At 39.6% G+C, this 17403-nt stretch overlaps 8 protein-coding genes and 1 non-coding gene across 9 annotated transcripts; 7 read left to right on the top strand and 2 right to left on the bottom strand.

The window, feature by feature from the left end:
* Positions 1 to 121: 121 nt before the first annotated feature.
* On the top strand, positions 122 to 1633 carry HG535_0D01490 (uncharacterized protein; the record flags this gene model as incomplete). The annotated part of the gene is made up of 1 exon (XM_037288274.1): positions 122 to 1633. One exon carries the CDS (start codon positions 122 to 124, stop codon positions 1631 to 1633), a length of 1512 nt encoding a protein of 503 aa, XP_037144169.1.
* Positions 1634 to 2066: 433 nt separating this feature from the next.
* On the top strand, positions 2067 to 3923 carry CEP3 (Cep3p; the record flags this gene model as incomplete). Its single annotated transcript, XM_037288273.1, has 1 exon — positions 2067 to 3923. The coding sequence occupies one exon, from the start codon at positions 2067 to 2069 to the stop codon at positions 3921 to 3923; it is 1857 nt and encodes a 618-aa protein (XP_037144168.1).
* A 16-nt stretch (positions 3924 to 3939) lies between these two features.
* On the bottom strand, positions 3940 to 6135 carry MLH1 (mismatch repair ATPase MLH1; the record flags this gene model as incomplete). Its single annotated transcript, XM_037288272.1, has 1 exon — positions 3940 to 6135. One exon carries the CDS (start codon positions 6133 to 6135, stop codon positions 3940 to 3942), a length of 2196 nt encoding a protein of 731 aa, XP_037144167.1.
* Positions 6136 to 6817: 682 nt separating this feature from the next.
* Positions 6818 to 8005, top strand: NSE4 (Smc5-Smc6 complex subunit NSE4; the record flags this gene model as incomplete). The annotated part of the gene is made up of 1 exon (XM_037288271.1): positions 6818 to 8005. One exon carries the CDS (start codon positions 6818 to 6820, stop codon positions 8003 to 8005), a length of 1188 nt encoding a protein of 395 aa, XP_037144166.1.
* Positions 8006 to 8033: 28 nt separating this feature from the next.
* On the bottom strand, positions 8034 to 9410 carry QRI7 (putative N(6)-L-threonylcarbamoyladenine synthase; the record flags this gene model as incomplete). Its single annotated transcript, XM_037288270.1, has 1 exon — positions 8034 to 9410. The coding sequence occupies one exon, from the start codon at positions 9408 to 9410 to the stop codon at positions 8034 to 8036; it is 1377 nt and encodes a 458-aa protein (XP_037144165.1).
* Positions 9411 to 9713: 303 nt separating this feature from the next.
* MME1 (Mme1p) lies at positions 9714 to 10832 on the top strand (the record flags this gene model as incomplete). The annotated part of the gene is made up of 1 exon (XM_037288269.1): positions 9714 to 10832. One exon carries the CDS (start codon positions 9714 to 9716, stop codon positions 10830 to 10832), a length of 1119 nt encoding a protein of 372 aa, XP_037144164.1.
* Positions 10833 to 11397: 565 nt separating this feature from the next.
* Positions 11398 to 13797, top strand: PAH1 (phosphatidate phosphatase PAH1; the record flags this gene model as incomplete). Its single annotated transcript, XM_037288268.1, has 1 exon — positions 11398 to 13797. One exon carries the CDS (start codon positions 11398 to 11400, stop codon positions 13795 to 13797), a length of 2400 nt encoding a protein of 799 aa, XP_037144163.1.
* A 470-nt stretch (positions 13798 to 14267) lies between these two features.
* On the top strand, positions 14268 to 15485 carry MSS11 (Mss11p; the record flags this gene model as incomplete). Its single annotated transcript, XM_037288267.1, has 1 exon — positions 14268 to 15485. One exon carries the CDS (start codon positions 14268 to 14270, stop codon positions 15483 to 15485), a length of 1218 nt encoding a protein of 405 aa, XP_037144162.1.
* Positions 15486 to 16577: 1092 nt separating this feature from the next.
* HG535_0Dtrna8V lies at positions 16578 to 16651 on the top strand. Its single transcript has one exon. It is a non-coding gene; the product is annotated as a tRNA-Val (tRNA).
* Positions 16652 to 17403: the final 752 nt, after the last annotated feature.

Raw genomic sequence — 17403 nt, 5'->3', positions numbered from 1 at the left:
TCATCGCGCCAATCGCGGTGTTGAGCTTATCGGAACTTAGTATTTACTGAAATCATATAAAGGGACAAGAGGGTCCAAATGCTGGCGGGATTAGATTTAGCGTTTTTTGTAAAGATAGACCATGTCACTGTTTGAGATTCTAAATGCACCACAAGTTGGTTGGGACGATAAAGTTCCTGTTGGGTTGTTTATCGGAAACGAATATGTTGCAAGTGAAGGCAATGAAAAAATTGATACATTCAATCCGGCCACTGGAGAGAAATTGACGTCTTTCTATGCAGCTGGTGTGAACGACGTCGATAAGGCTGTGAAAGCAGCTCGAAAATGCTATAAAACTGTTTGGTCGAAGACTTCAGCTGAGGACCGTGGTAAGTTGTTATACAGGTTGGGGGAGCTGATAGAAAAAAACCGGCACAAACTTGCTGCTTTGGAAACCTTGGACTCCGGCAAGCCGTATCATTCGAATGCGCAGGGAGATCTAGATCAGATTATACAGCTAACTAGGTATTTCGCTGGAGGAGCCGATAAATATACCAAGGGTCAAACCGTACCCTTGAAACATGAAAAGTATGCGTTAACTTTCAAAGTGCCGTATGGCGTTGTCGGACAGGTGATTCCTTGGAATTATCCTTTGGCAATGGCGTCATGGAAGATCCAAGGTTGCCTTGCAGCGGGCAATACCATTGTTATCAAACCGGCGGAGAATACGTCACTTTCGTTACTCTACATGGCACAATTGTTTACTGAAGCAGGTTTCCCGTCCGGTGTATTGAATGTTGTGCCTGGGTTGGGATCAGTCGCTGGGGCAGCCTTGGCTAATCATCCTGATGTTGACAAAATTGCATTTACAGGAAGTACAGCTGTAGGGCAAAAGATTATGCAGATTGCAGCGCAATCCAATCTCAAGGATGTCACTTTGGAATGCGGTGGTAAATCTCCGGCTGTGGTATTTGACGATGCTGATTTAGATAATTCTGTTGAGTGGATTGCCGGTGGAATTTTATATAATTCTGGTCAAAATTGTACGGCAAATTCCCGTATCTACGTTCAAGAAACAATTTATGATGAATTTCTCAAGAAATTTAAGTCACATATTCAGTCAGAATGGAGGTTTGGTACGCGGTTAGATCCGTTCGACAAGGAATGTACGTTGGGGCCCGTCATTTCCGAAGTTCAGTACAAGAAGATTAGAGCCTACGTTGATCATGGCGTTAACGAAGAAAAATTAAATATCATAACGCTCGGCGATTTTCCCGCTAACTCAAAGGGTTATTTCATTCCTCCAATTTTTTTCACAGATGTTCCACAGATATCTAAGTTGAACAAAGAGGAAATATTTGGTCCAGTGGCAGTTATTTCCAAATTCAAAGACTACGACGAGGCTATAGAGCTTGCAAATGATACGGCTTATGGGCTGGCTTCGGCAGTTTTTACAGAAAATATAAGATTAGCAAATAGATTCGTGAGAGATATCAACGCAGGTACGGTTTGGGTTAATTCATCTAACGATGAGGAAATTTCGGTTCCATTCGGTGGATTCAAGTCTTCGGGGATAGGTAGAGAGTTGGGGGAAAGCGGAGTGACTGCTTATTGTCAAACAAAGGCAGCTCATTTCAATATATCGGATTATTAACGAATCGGTAGGGCTGTCTATATATGTTTTAGACGAAATGGGAAAATGCGCACTCAATTAAATAGCTAGATTAAGTTTCAAAATAGACATTTTTCGTGCATTCTTACATAATGGGGTAAAAGAACTGTAGTACTACTGATCTTGTAATACCACTAATAGCATCAGATTATCAGCTGGTCTCGTCAGATATCTGTTACGCGTTTCAAAAAGCAGTGAATCAGCCAACTGATATCGCCTTCCAGTATTATGTCCACCATGCTTGCAAAACAAGATAGCAAGAAGTGAGTCCTCATTTACTGTTCCTCGAATTAATCAATCCAACCGTAGTTGATTTTTCAGGTCTCTTCAAGGCGCATTATCATGATTAAGATCAAGAAAAACAGCCGATTGTTTATCTTTGAGCAGTATAGACAAGAGAAGGTAGTAACTCGTTATGAGAGATGGTGCAAGTGCAGAGACGAAAAGATCAGCGCACCCATGTCCTATTTGTGCTAAGAGGAAGGTAAAATGCGATCGTTTGATACCTTGCACTAACTGCGTAAAACGAGGACAAGAAAAAGAATGCATTGAAGCGAATAGAAAGTCGGAGCTAGAGACCAATTCCTACCTATCCTTCACTAAGATTTTGCAACTTTGGCAAAAGTATGAGTATTGGATTATGGATATTGGATTATTAAAGACTGATAATACTAAGGTAGCAGACAACTTCGTGGATGTCTCAGATGATTTGCAGGAGTGCAAATATTGGATGACTTTTCTAAAGCGCGATCAGTCATTTAAACTACTGGATTACTCGATGGAAAGATTGGGGGCACTATACTTTGGATGTTTTAGCGACATAGGTGAGCTCTATTTACTGCTGGAAGAGTACTGGCAAAGGAGAGATATGGAAAGTGGAAACACTGAAGATCCCCCGCTCTTTTCATCTGATGATTACTATTCTGACACACTTCTTTGGTCATTATTTACACTGACTGTATACTACATGCCGTTGAAAGAGTTGCGAAAAGTGATTCCTCTACCTCTCAATCACCAGCCATTATCCAAGAGTATTAGAGAGGAAAATGACGAACAGAAATGGACGGAGGACGTAAAAATCGACATTATTGGAGCATTCACTGAATGCACAGTATCACAGCTTTATTGTGCCAAATTTTTGTCGACGGCAGATGTCAGGTTAGTCCAAATTTATCTTATCCTAGCAAACACGTCATTTCCTTGGACAAACATTTGTTTGGCGAATAGTATGCGCATAATATGTTTCCAAATTTCCAAAGCTTTCCATTTAAATGATTTCAAGCTCTCTATGAGCGATTCTACTCTTTTGAGGCTAACAAAATTGAATTGCGAGAAATTATGGTATCGTCTATGCATATGTGACTATCTTCATTCTAATCCAAACTCGAACATTTGCTTTCACACTGAATTATCCTCACTTTTACAGCACGCTGCTTATTTGGAGGATCTGCCAAACGTTGACGTTTATCAAAGTGAGCAAAATTTCGAGGTCTTTTTTTGGAAGATTGTATCGTTGGACAGAGATTTAGATCAGTATTTGACCAAAGACATCAAGCCACCCCTCAAAACTCTTGACGCTATCCAAAGACAAATAGAGATATTCAATGAAAAGCACTCTATGGAGCAGGAAAGTAACATTTTGAAATCAGATTTCGAGAAATTTCTCATTACATATCTTTTAAGGATGATATCGTGGAAACTCTATAAGATTTATTTTATTTATCATGACGCCGCGAACTCTTTTGATAAATCAATTCACTACGCTAAAAGTTTAATATCTTTGATCGTCAGAAATATAAGACAGTCCAAAAAGATTATTTTCAATTCGCATTATATGGTACTTCAGTCAGTGGTCAGAATAAGCTCCTTTTACGCATTCTATAGTTTATTCAAACAGTCGGATGCAGTAGAGGAATTGAATCTTGACATCTCTGAGCTTATTTCAAACCTCCCGTCGGTATTCAAGTCAAAACTTGTGAATTTGCAGTATTTGCTGAGCCGATTTAGTTATTTACGGACTATCTGGACTACAGTGCAATTGAAGGATACTTCTGATTATCTGAAGCATCCAGTTATTGAAATTTTGCAGAATGATGTGGACAGTGTATCTCAAAGGTTCCAACAATTTCCATCGCTTATCAGGAATGTCAATTCAATCAGTCGAAAGCGAAGCTTTGACGATCATCAATCTAACGTAATTGAGCACAATAGCTTGAGACAGATTATCTCAAGATTTGAATCACAGCATCCCATTGAAAGTGCCATAGCATGATTGGGTAAGAGCGGATTTAGCATCTCTCGAAGACTTTGTACAAGCCAGGGAGGTTCGCTATCTCTATGACATCTGTAACTAACTTTTGTGGAGCCAGGAACCGTCTCTTTATGCAAGGAAATATCACATTCTCCAAAGTTGAGGACATTTCATTGGATTTTGCGACAAAAGTGATTTTATCTTCTTCACTCAAGCTCTGATCGCACTCATCAACCTGCTCAATAATTTCGGGTACGTAGAACAGAGCAATTTGCCTCATTATGCCATCAAGACATAGCTCTTCCTCTTCCCAGTTTACCTTGGTTCCAATTCTGTAGATAAAGAACGGTAGCTTCAATAGGGGCGGATTATAGCCCTTCAGCAGTAATGGCAGACCGGAAAGTCTGATACTGCCAACATGTTGATCTACATCTTTCTCATCAGATTCTAATCTAATAGAGAAGTATTCAAGCAGCATATCGCGCATCTCCCATATTTTCTCAACTATTCTGTTTATTTCATCTTTTTCTAAGTGTTGAAATCCAATTAGTAAATTGACAAGACAAAGATTTTCCTTCGAATCTGAGTGTAATTCGATACTACCATAGTTACAGAAGTCTGTTAAACAAATTTGGTAAAATAATTCATTGCATACAGCACCGTAATCTACCAAAAATAGTTTCAAATCTTGCTGTATTGTGGCTAGTCTTCTTTCTTCATCGGCGATTCCCACATATGTCAAATTAGCAAATACATTTGTCAACTCTTTATGGGTCGAATTGTCAACAACCTCTCGCAACCTTTTTATGCTAGACAGATTAACATTTACTCTTTCTTTGGTAACAATTTTGTAAGATTTATTGCCTTTCGTGAACTCCCGAGAGCTTAAAGTCGCTACTTGAGTTGGTTCCTCCAAATCATTTGAGATATCAGAATTAGGAACAGCATCTTTATTGTTCAGAACTTGGCTGGAGCCTCTTATCAAAGGCGTCGGATTGGATTGTAAAAAAGAAGTGATTTTGCTTTGAGAAGCATCAGTTCGAACTAGCTTATTCTCATATCTCTTCGAAGTTTTAGCTTCATAATCCTTTTGGACAAACCCAGAATTTTGTGTTGCTGATATGTGTTGGTAGTGCTCATTTGCTTTGCTACCCGTCTCTAATGAACTACCTAGTTGTCTCCCAGTCAAGATGGATGAAGCTTTGAAAGAGCGTGAGGTATCTATGTGGGAAAGATTTTCGTTCAATTGCGAGTTGATTTTTTCAATGATCTGATCCTGATGTAAAAACCTGACCTCTCTCTTTGTAGGGTGCACATTAACGTCAACGGACTTTGGATCGATCATAATGCTCAAATGGATAAAAGGTTTATTGCCCTTTGGCAAATAATTAGAGTAAACCTGTCGCAGTGCTCTTGCCAGAGGATTACACGATACAAGCCTATTGTTTATGAAAAAAACAGGTGGTATAGATCTTTTACAGTTGAAATCGGGGTTGCTTACTTTTCCCTTAACGCTCATTATATTTAATTCTGTATCAGCATCCAATGCTATGTCCAGTAGATTTTTAGATACAGAATTGCCAAAAACAGTCCTTATTCTATCCTCGTCAGTAGAATCCATTTTCACAGTCAATGCAAACTGAGAGTCACCAAATTTCTTGCATGAGAATCCGATACTTTTAGAATGAATCGAATAGCGGCCTATTACATCCAGAATCTTTCCATACTCTTCACTTGGAGACCTCAAGGCTTGCAATCTTGATGGCATATTATAGAAAAGATCTTCTACAAGAATCACAGTGCCATCTTTTCCTGCAACTGCCTTCGGCGGCTCCAGCATTTTGCCATCACTGTAGCTTGCCTTCCAGGCACATCTATCTGCTGCAGTCTTTGTGGTAATCGTAACTCTAGCGATATGTGATATACTGGCTAGTGCTTCACCTCTGAACCCATATGTCGCTATACTCTCGAGGTCTTCGAACTTGCTGAGCTTCGATGTGGTGAACCTTTCACACAATATAGGTAAGTCTTCTTTACTGATTCCAGATCCGTTATCGCTAATCTGCAACAATTTTATACCACCATCTCGCACTAACACATCCAATGAGGTGGCACCAGCATCGATACTGTTCTCCATCATCTCCTTAAGAGCATTCACTGGAGAGATGATAATCTCACCGGCTGCAATCTTGTTTACCACGGACTCGTCCAAACGCCTGATACTAGCTCCCATCTCAGTTTTGCTAAGACTTGATCTCCGTTTGAGTTCAGTCGTACTATTCGCGTACTATTGAGTATCTTATGAGTTAAATTTGGTGAAGTCACAATCCAAGTTCGCGAGTGATTGAATCGAAAATAGATATACGAACTAAAGACAAAACAGTAATGAAAACTGAAAGAATTGAAAATGGGGCGCTTGCTGAGTGGTGCTAGCACAACGCAGAATTAGCACAGTTAAAGAGCTTTCAAGATGGGATAGTAGTATAATAGAAGAATTTCATGCTTATCGAGGCTAAGGTTCGATTTTGCTGGAAGAAGAATGCCGGTTTGCTCCAACTTCCTTGGGTCATCAGTTGGTGCCTACATTCGACTTATTGGTTTAATTACCAACCTACATTTGATCCAAGAGCGTGCTCCCCAGTCAGTACCTTGAACTAGGCGGTGCAATAGCTGCAAGAAATACAGGAAAATTTTGCACATAAAACTCAAGAGACCTGAAATATGAGGTAAAGTAAATAGCGCTGCACTAAATGATTGAAGAAGTATTTGTTTTTCTTAAGTATCTTGTTTCTTGTAGGTAATCATCGCGACCTTTACATGGGATGAGCTGAAATAACAAAATGTCAATCCATAACAAAATAAGTGAATTAATATCAATCAGATGAGAAAAAAAGCCTTGAAAAGAGGAAAGTAGCATGTCAAATCCGTCAAATAAAAGGGCACGTAGTCCTGGAGATGCAGATGAAGAAGGTGTAAGTAAAAGACGCGGTGCGGAGGGCTACAATGTTGAGACTCGTGATATTGGAGCAGGAACTGAATTCGAAGTATTGCAAGCGTATAGGAAATTTGAAGAAGCTATGAATCAAGATAGGGTTCAAGTTGCACGCACGGGTGACATCAAAATTGCCATGGATAGCTTAGACAAGGTAGATGCACTATATAAGAAAGTCGAAGGGACCAAGAACAATGGCCTGTTTGCGCACGATGCCCGTGCTATGGTCTGTATAAGCGAACTAGCTGAAATAAGTGTCAGAAATCTAAAATTTGACGACGGCAAAAGTCTGGTTAATCTGCATGATATTGTCAACAGTCTAAAAAAATATATGCTGAAGGAATACCTCGCCAGCAGTGGAGGTTCAGAGAATCTTATAACAAGTGATGCTTACACCGTTTCTAATAGCGAGTCTCCGAATGGGAGTCCGAAGGAGCCCAAGGAGAGCGCAGCGTCGCATGTGGAAGGAGATCTAGAGGTCAGTGAGGTCGACCGGTTCAAAGAGGGCATAATAAGAAGAACCCATCTACAGCAATTTGCTACATACAATGAATTTGACCAGTTCAACTGGTCGAGGATGGGAGCTCTTTTTGAACATTTATCAAAAATGCCACAATCAGTGGATCATCTTTTGGGGCCACTGTCGCTTACGAGGAAAGCCAGATCTGTAATAAATAGAAGGGAGCGTGAGACAGTGGGTGCAGCTGTAACAGCGGAAAAAGTCACCCAAAATTCATTGAGCAGTGTTCAAGAGGCCACGACACCGGAGCACGTCAGGCGGTGTTTTAAGGTTCTTTTGAAGAAGAAGGGTCACGAAGCTATAAATTTGTATGAGTTTATCATCGATCCGATTTCGTTTTCGAAGTCTGTAGAAAATCTCTTTTATGCCAGTTTCTTGGTCAAAGAAGGAAGAGTAGTGATGGAAGAAGATGCACAGGGTTTCCCATGTGTACGTATCAAGGAAGAACTTCCAAGAGATCCGCAAGAGAAAGCTATTGAAGCTCAAAAAAGACGTGATGCACAGCAAAATCACATTATCTTCCAATTGGATATGCCTTCTTGGAGGACATTTATAGATAAATTTAATATTAAAGTTGCATTTCTGGAATAAGTGCTTGGAAAACGACAAAAATCAGGCACTAATGTACCCATCCTGATACGTTGAGTATATCGGACAATGGCCATTTTCGAATTGGTGTCATATCTAGAGAACTCCTTAATCCAGAGAATTCAGACAGCTCGATTCCTGCCCAACCAATCATCATTGCGTTATCAGAACATAAATCAAGTGGTGGATAGTGAAATGATTCAAAATCATTCGCGAATGATCTTTCTAACAAGACCCGCAACCTTTTATTGGCGCCAACACCACCGGAACAAACAAAATGTTTGACATTGCCCAAGCTCTCCCTATTTAGTTCGATAACTTTTTTCAACTTTGTAATAATGTGCGCAAAAGTGGCCTCCTGTACCTGGAAAGCCATTGATCGAATTTCCTCTTCTGAATACTCTTGTAGTGGCTTTTCTAAATTGTTCTTTACTGCTGATATGAATGGAGAAAACGAAAATGCCATTGCGTCGACTCTACTAGGTTTATTTTGCAAAGGGTTAGGCAGCTTCATCTTGATCTTAACATTCTTAGAGCATAGCGGGTCTTGATCAATAAACTTTTCCATTTCTTTCGCAATCATTGTTCCTTTAATTCCAAGCTCTCTCCCACATTTGTCTAAGGAGTCGCCTACTGCAATGTCCATCGAATCACAAAGTACCTCATGTTCTAATACACTCTTTGAGAGTACTAATACGGTGTGGCCACCACTTACTAGTAAACTCAGAAACGGGAAACAAGGAGCTTGCCCATTGGTTGACATACGGGGTAGTAGGAGATGGCCCAACATATGATGCATGCCTATCATAGGTTTTTTCCACGCCACCGAGAGACCTTTTGCAAAATCTAAGCCAACGGAAAGAGATCCAGGCATTCCGGGGCCTCTAGTGACGCATATAAGGTCTATGTCAGATGCCTCAGTTTCTCGCAATGCTTGAAGGGTGAGACTTCCTATTTTCAGCTGGTGATGCACATGCGCCTTCGTTGGGATGATTCCGCCATAAGAATCGCTATTCAATGTATCCTTAAGATGAGCAAGAACCTTCGGAGGCTCATTTTTCGTGTGTCTGTTCAAAATTGCGACGCAGGTGTCATCGCAGGAAGTTTCGATCGCCAATATCTTGTAGCCTCTGGAAACGAAGCCCCAAATCTTACTCCACGCAACTCTTCGAGTTGCTCCAAGGGCATTCATGTAGCATTGATCGGTATACTGCACGTCCAATAGAGGGCATCCTCTGTTAGCACTCTTATTCGCTTTTGATCTTTTCCACCTATCGGAAAGCCTTCGCGCCTCAGCTTTACGCCCTGGGACAGAAAATAGGAATGATTTATCAAGATGAGAATATTGCCAAAGATGCGAAAAGAGAGAGTAGTGCAGTGAGATCATCGAACCCTTCATCGCCCGCATCAAGGATTTTTGAGATATCTTTCATCTCTGCTAATCAGAGGCTTACTGAACTTCTTTTTCAATCGCTTCGATTTCGAACTTGCAAATTGATTTCAGATTTGCTAATTCAAACTTCGAGCATCTAATCTGGTACAATTATTTAGGTCTCAATAATTTGTGCCAATTGGATCTCCGCATTTTATGGAAGGGATTGTATTATAGTTCAGATTATCTCTTTGCGAAAAAAGACAGGTACAAAGGTAACCCAAGTTAGGATAGTCAGCAGGTTAGTTGTCAACTGCACAAAAATTCTACATATATGTTATGTGGAATTACACCTCTTCGATACCCGTGGCGCACTACCACCACGACCACCCTCATATGAAACCTACCAGGGCTTTTGCGCATCAAGGTGCTGGAGATGATGATGACAGTGATAAGGATGATGATAATAACAAACAAAATGGATCAGCTAGAAGGTCTCTAGAGGAAAACAATAGTCCTTTGTTGCTCTGTATAGTTGCAGGTGGTATAGGAGGTGCTATTGGTGACACCTCAATGCACTCCTTGGATACAGTCAAAACAAGACAACAGGGTGCGCCTTCTGTGCCTAGCTATAGAAATATGCTTAGCGCTTATCGCACCATATTCATGCAAGAAGGTTTCAGAAAAGGCTTATATGGTGGATACTGTGCGGCTATGTTAGGATCTTTTCCTAGTGCAGCGATTTTCTTTGGGACTTACGAATACTTCAAAAGGAAGTTCATCGATCATTGGAAGATAAACGAAACAATATCTCATTTATCTTCCGGATTTCTGGGAGATCTGTTTTCAAGTATTGTTTATGTACCTTCAGAAGTTCTGAAAACAAGGTTACAATTGCAGGGAAAATATAATAATCCATATTTCAATTCTGGATATAATTATAAAAATCTGCGTGATACAGTCAAAACTGTGATCAAGGCTGAAGGCGCTGGAGCTTTGCTTTTTGGCTACAAGGCGACATTGGCTAGAGACTTGCCATTTAGTGCTCTTCAATTTGCATTTTATGAGAAATGTAGACAATGGGCTTACAAAGTAGAAAATAAAGATATTATGAAAGACGAATTGTCCTTATCGAGTGAAATCATAACCGGTGCTGTAGCCGGTGGCCTAGCAGGTATATTGACAACGCCACTCGATGTCATTAAGACTAGAGTTCAGACTCAACAGCCCATAAATCCTAATAAATATACCTCTTCTGCTAAGCCCGCAAATTTGTCAAACTCGCTATTTTTCAGTCTCAGAACTGTTTATAAATCTGAAGGAATCTTAGGATTCTTCAGCGGTGTTGGGCCCCGGTTTATTTGGACAAGTGTTCAAAGTAGTATAATGCTTTTATTATATCAAATTGCATTGAGGGATCTCAATGAATTCTTCCCGAGAAGTGATAAAATTAAATAAGCATACAAACTAATCCAGTTGAACATCAATTTCAATCTGAATTTTTTAATTGCATTACTGGCTATGTTTTATCGGGTACAGCATTTCTTATTCTGTCGATACTCAAAACTGCCATCTATATATATTATTTCCCTCTGTACATATTAAATCTGGTGGTAATCTTTTACTTTTCCTCTCTAGATCGCTAGCTGTTTTTTTTCATATATATTGGGGCACATAGTTTTTATGTTTCTGCTCTTAATTTACCATTTCCGTCACAGTTTCTCCTAGATTGCAGCTAGAAATCCTAAAAGTTATTGAAGCGAAATCGAATATTTAAGGAGATTATTTAATCCATTCTTATCAAAATATTTTTACCGAAGCTGAATTGAACTTATAGAGTTTCGATAAGCCTTCATATTTGAGGCCACTATCAATTTTCGTTTAAACATTTGCTTTACTTTGGTTTGGAATAGCCTTTCAGACGCAGCGAAAATAACTATTACATTTAAAAACTGAACTTCCTTAAATTCAACAATAATTGATTTAGAAAATAAGAACAAAAGTTCAGGTATTCAAGAGCCGAATGCAATATTTTGGAAGAGCTATTGGGTCTGTATCAAAAACATGGTCTTCTCTGAACCCTGCGACTTTGTCTGGAGCGATAGACGTTATTGTGGTTGATCATCCAGACGGTACGCTAGCATGCTCACCATTTCATGTTCGATTTGGTAAGTTTCAGATATTACAGCCATCCCAAAAGAAAGTAGAAGTTTTGGTAAATGGCAAATCAACTAATATTCCCATGAAACTGGGAGATTCAGGGGAAGCGTATTTTGTTTTTGAGACGACATCCGATGTTGAGGGTATACCAAATGAATTGTTATCATCGCCAGTTATAAGTGCAACAAGCAGCCCTCCAGAGTCCCCCAAGTCTAGTCGTACGGAATTGGACAACAGCTACGAAATCAGTACTAATGACGAAGATAATGAGAATAACAATGAGAATGAAAATAATGACAATAGCAATGATAGACGTGGGAATAGTAATGACCAAAAGAAGGAGTCCAGCGGGCCCAGTACTCTAGAAGAACCAGACTTTCTTGATATAAATGACGTGGGGCCAGATGCAGACCTAAACATACCGTTATTAACTGGAAAAGACTCAGTACCGATATCAAAGACGAAGATTTTCCAGGAAAAACTGAATAAAAAACTAACTCAGATTCACATTCCCAGTAAATTGGATAACAATGGGGATTTACTGTTGGATATTGAGGGTTACAAGCCCAACAAGGACAAAGTTCATAATGCCGATAATCAATTGAAACAATTGCTTCAAGAAGAACTGGGAACCGAATTTGATATATCGAACTTCATAAAGGAGGACTCTGAAGGAAATGTAAGAATAGTCAATCCATTTGAAAAGCATTTGGGTACTCCGTTAGTGTCACCTCCAGCGAGTGCTGATGAATCTGCTTCAAATTTGGAGTCAAAATTCGACTCGGCAGACAGTTCTGCGTTCTCCTTATCATCTGATAGTGAAAGCCATCTGGAATCGAAAGAAAACTCTGAGACTAGCAGTGGTCATCATTATATCAAAACTTTGAGATTATCTAGCGATCAATTAAAGTGTCTGGACCTGAAATACGGTGAAAATGAGGTAACTTTTTCAGTGGACCAAGGTAGGGCAGTGACCACAGCAAAATTATTCGTTTGGAGGTGGGATGTTCCCATAGTTATCAGTGATATTGATGGAACAATTACGAAATCTGATGCATTGGGGCATGTCTTGACCATGCTGGGGAAGGATTGGACACATGTGGGTGTTGCCAAATTATTTTCCGAAATCTATAAAAATGGTTATAACGTCATGTATCTAACGGCAAGAAGTGCTGGACAGGCGGATTCCACTAGGAGTTATCTTAGGTCTATTTCTCAAAATGGCAACCATCTGCCCGCAGGCCCCGTCATATTGTCACCTGATAGAACCATGGCAGCTCTACGGCGTGAGGTCATTTTAAAGAAACCTGAGGTTTTCAAAATTGCTTGTTTGAATGATATTAGGTCGTTATATTTTGATCAAAAATCAATGAAGGGAGAGAGTGTTGACGATGAGGAAGGCGAGAATCCAGATGAAAAACCAACACCATTTTTTGCGGGATTCGGAAATAGGATAACTGATGCACTTTCATACAGAACCGTTGGAATCCCAAGTTCTAGGATTTTCACCATAAATACGGAGGGCGAAGTACACATGGAGTTACTTGAACTGGCTGGATACAAGAGTTCTTACGTTTTCATCAATGAATTAGTTGATCATTTTTTCCCCCCTGTGGCATGCATTGATGATGAGCAGAGAAGTATAGCATCGACACCCGGCTCACCACAGAATAATACAATGGATATGGAAGCCAATACCGATAGCAACTTCCTATTCAGAAGTAATCAAGAAAACAGGTTTACCGATGCGAATTTTTGGAGGGAACCAATTTTGAAGCTTGATGATTTATCTGAACTGAATGACAGTGATGTCGAACAACCATCGGAAGCCCGACCGCTCGCTACGGACAAGAAAGAATCATCAGAACTCCACAAATATAATACGGGCGATAGAAGTTGGAGCTCACAGTATGATGCAGATTTGTGTACGCCAAAGAAAAAGAGAGCTACATCCTCGAGGGACGAAATTGGTAAACGAATTTATCTGGGACTTGGTTCACCGTTAAGCTCGCCCAAGATTAATTACATCGACACGAAGGATTTAGCACAGGGCTTAGACAAAATTTCACTGTCAAAACCAGCACCCGCCATATCTGGTGTTTCCAAGGTCAGTGTTATGGATGATGTGCATTCTCCATCCACAAAGGAAGCAGGACAGCTGTCATCGGATCATGATGGCGATGATGAGTACAATCATGATACTGATGAGGAAGAAGAGGGTCTGGATGATGAATTTGATGAGGACGAATTTATTGACACCTAGCATCTTTCACAATTGAACTGCATATAAATAACTTCAGTACCAATCTCTTTGAGCGCTCTTGGGATCTCAATTTATTAACATGTGCCAATTATCTTGTTCTTCGGTTTGCATAGCAGGCGAATCAGTCAGGAACGGTTTGGAAAAGCATAATCCCGAGAAGCAAAAATAGGCAATGTTGAACTTGTACTCGACGTTCACATATATATAAACATAATAGACCTAAAGCTTTAATTGCACTTATTACTAAAACAATCTTATTCTTAATGATCGGATCTTGCCGAACAGCTAGATCTCAAAAGCCTATTGTTGTGACTTTTTTCTTTTTTACCCATATTTTTAGGGCGGAACAGGCGAATGTTAACCACTGAAAATATTTAAAAACAGAGAGTAGAGACTTCAACGATTACGAAATCTGGAAACAAGTGTTCTTATAGAGTCTCAGTAAAACTGATAGGGCACTGGGTCCCACTATGAGCGAATTTTCTTTTCATGTCAATGAGGAAAAAGATGATAGCATACAAGCACAGCCTAAGTCGAAGGCTAATTATAAACGTGAATTGAACATGATAGTATCAGATGCAATGGCTAAAAATTCTAAGCAATTGCTTTATGCTCATATATATAATTATCTGATCAGCAATAAACGGTACGAGAGCGCGAAGCAATTTTTGCTGGAGGCGGATGTTCCTATATATGAACAAAGAAATGCCAAACAAGGGAATACTGGTGGTATATCAAATGTCCAAGGCCCTAAGGATTTACTCCCCACAAAAATGTTGATGGACTGCGAAGATACTTTTCTGTTAGAATGGTGGAAATGTTTTAGTGCATTACACGGAAGTGTGGGAGGCACCACTGGAACAGTGAATACAAACCATGCGGATCAGGTGCCTATAATCCCAATGACACATGCGGACCCGGTAAATGTAGCGACTCTTAGTAGGCTGCAATCTGAGACGTTAAGCAGTAAGGCAAACCCGAACGGTTTTCAACAGCCGCTTTCTTCTATGTTTCCGACTATGAACCCGTATGCTCTCTACGGAAACCCTCAGGCTTACTGGAGTTCGAATTTCGCTCCCAACCAACTAGAACCCCAGCAGCTCCAACAACAACTACAACAACAGCAACAGCAACAGCAACAGCAACAGCAACAGCAACAGCAACAACATCAACATCAACATCAACATCAACATCAACATCAACAAAAACAACAACAACAACAACAACAGCAGCAGCAACAGCAACAGCAACAGCAACAACAAAACCAACAACAACAACAACAACAGCAACAGCAACAGCAACAACAACAACAACAACAACAACAACAACAACAACAACAACAACAACAACAGCAGCAGCAGCAGCAGCAACAGCAACAACAATTACAGCAACTTCAGCAGCAACAGTTTATTCATCAACAGCAACAGCAAAGTGAAGCAAATAGTAGGAATTTTGCGGATGGAAATATCGCATTCATGCAACAGCAAGCTCAACAGTATCAGTTTTACCTACAGCATCAACATCTTCAACAGCAGCAAATGCAGATCCTCCAACAACAACAACAGCAACAGCAACAACAGCAACAACAACAACAACAACAACAACTACAACAACAACAACAACAACAACAACAGCGACAGCGACAGCAGCAGTCAAAGAACCAGAAACAACAAAGATTAAAAAAGTAAAACCAGAAATTTAATGTCCACAGACCCTTTTATTCTTTCCACCACGAACTCACTTTTCAAGAATATATGATAGAATAGAGAGAGGAATGCTTGTTATAACAAATTCTTTACATCCGACATGACAAGTTATCAAGTCTGAATCGACATAAAAAAATAATGATCAGAAAGGTTGCATAGCTTCAAAGGCCGTATAACGCATAACGCGGCATAGAACAAAAATAATGAAGATGCATCACCAACAGCTACTATGGCTATAAAGACATTGAATAATACTAAGCAATGATTTGACTGCATTAGTGTGTTAAACGTAAGAAATGAACACGAAGTAGCAATGGTGAAATAGCCCTGAAACACACGAATGTGACAGAAAGAATATTTTACTCTGACGCTGCGCTTGCTCCCAAAGCAATACGAAAAATACGACCATTAAGTATGTGCAAAATATCACCAATACAAGGTAACTGTTGATATTGATTAGAAAGTATGGTACAAAGAACTGAAGTCAGATGAAGCCCTAACAGTATATCTATCGATCTTGGAAAGATATCGGATGATAATCTATCGCGAGACGTTTATAATTCAGGAATCTGACTACAAAGGGGTCTATGGAATGAACACGAAATAGCAGTTGTACTGTGGATTATATGGGACTAGAAATGGTGTGATGACGATGAAAATTCTTCACTCGTCGTCCTCTCTTATGGTTCAATAGGCGCGAAGTATTAGGTATAAATACTGACGTATTTTCCAGATATTAATTCAAATTCAATTAGTTTTATCTCAATTCATGATATAGCGAATGAAGGAATTATATATCTCTATAATTGAATATCATAGCATTATCATCAACGTCAAACCAAGTTACTATCGACAACGCCGAAGAAAACATTCTTTCTAAATAGTTTCATCTGACTTCGTTTATTTTGTTTTACAGACCGATTGTCTTATTTCTGATGCTTATAAGTCATCTCTTTAATATATCTTACAATCTTGATTTATATTTCAACAGTAAAAGTGTATAATCCTTATCACAAAGATTTATTAACCTTTATGGGTAATGTCGATTTATCGAAAATAATCACCAATTACAGTGGTTTCGTGGTCTAGTCGGTTATGGCATCTGCTTAACACGCAGAACGTCCCCAGTTCGATCCTGGGCGAAATCATTATTATTTTTATTATTTGAATATTAAAATAATTGAATGATTAAAGGTTGCATAAAAATCCCTAACTGTGAAGAAAGACCGCCTCTACACGACCTTTAACCGAGGAACAGCTTTTATTGTTCCTCTAAATAAAGATGTCGCCATCATATCTATCACCCAGTATAATATATCAATTTGACTACATGCCCACGTGAAGAACAGAGTTTATGCACCATTTCTTTTACAATGTGCCACCTAGCTGATACGACCATTCTCACTTCTAACATGTGGATAGTATGGGGTAGTAAGTACACGATATTAAGGAGGTGATTCCACTTCAGCAAAGGGTAACTACTCCTTAATAAGAGACATTCGACAAACGTATATCTGAAAAGTCTTTTTGAGGAACACTTCGGCGGCTATTTTGTGAGAATAACAAACTCCCTGTATATACGTAAGTATCCTTGTACTAAGAGTTCCTCTTTTGCAAACTCGAAAGGAAGTGGGGAGAGCATCGCTGCACCCATGTCGAAATAGATGTTGATACTAAAGCACAAGAAAAGACATCTGAGAGGAAGCTCAGCTTAATGGTTCGATTGTAAGAATACAGCCGAATGAAGCTCTAGCAGAACATCAATTTACCTTGAACGTTTATCAGCTGATGATCCCCAGCAAGAAGTTCACAATAAATGGATCTGATTACCGAGGAATATATGACATGGAATTAGAAATAACAGCCGTGATATCTCCCTCGGGTTTGAAATAATGGGTCT

This window comes from Zygotorulaspora mrakii, chromosome 4 (genome assembly GCF_013402915.1).
Source record: "Zygotorulaspora mrakii chromosome 4, complete sequence".
Classification (NCBI taxonomy): Eukaryota; Fungi; Ascomycota; class Saccharomycetes; order Saccharomycetales; family Saccharomycetaceae; genus Zygotorulaspora; species Zygotorulaspora mrakii.
This window is presented reverse-complemented; position numbering and strand designations above follow the sequence as displayed.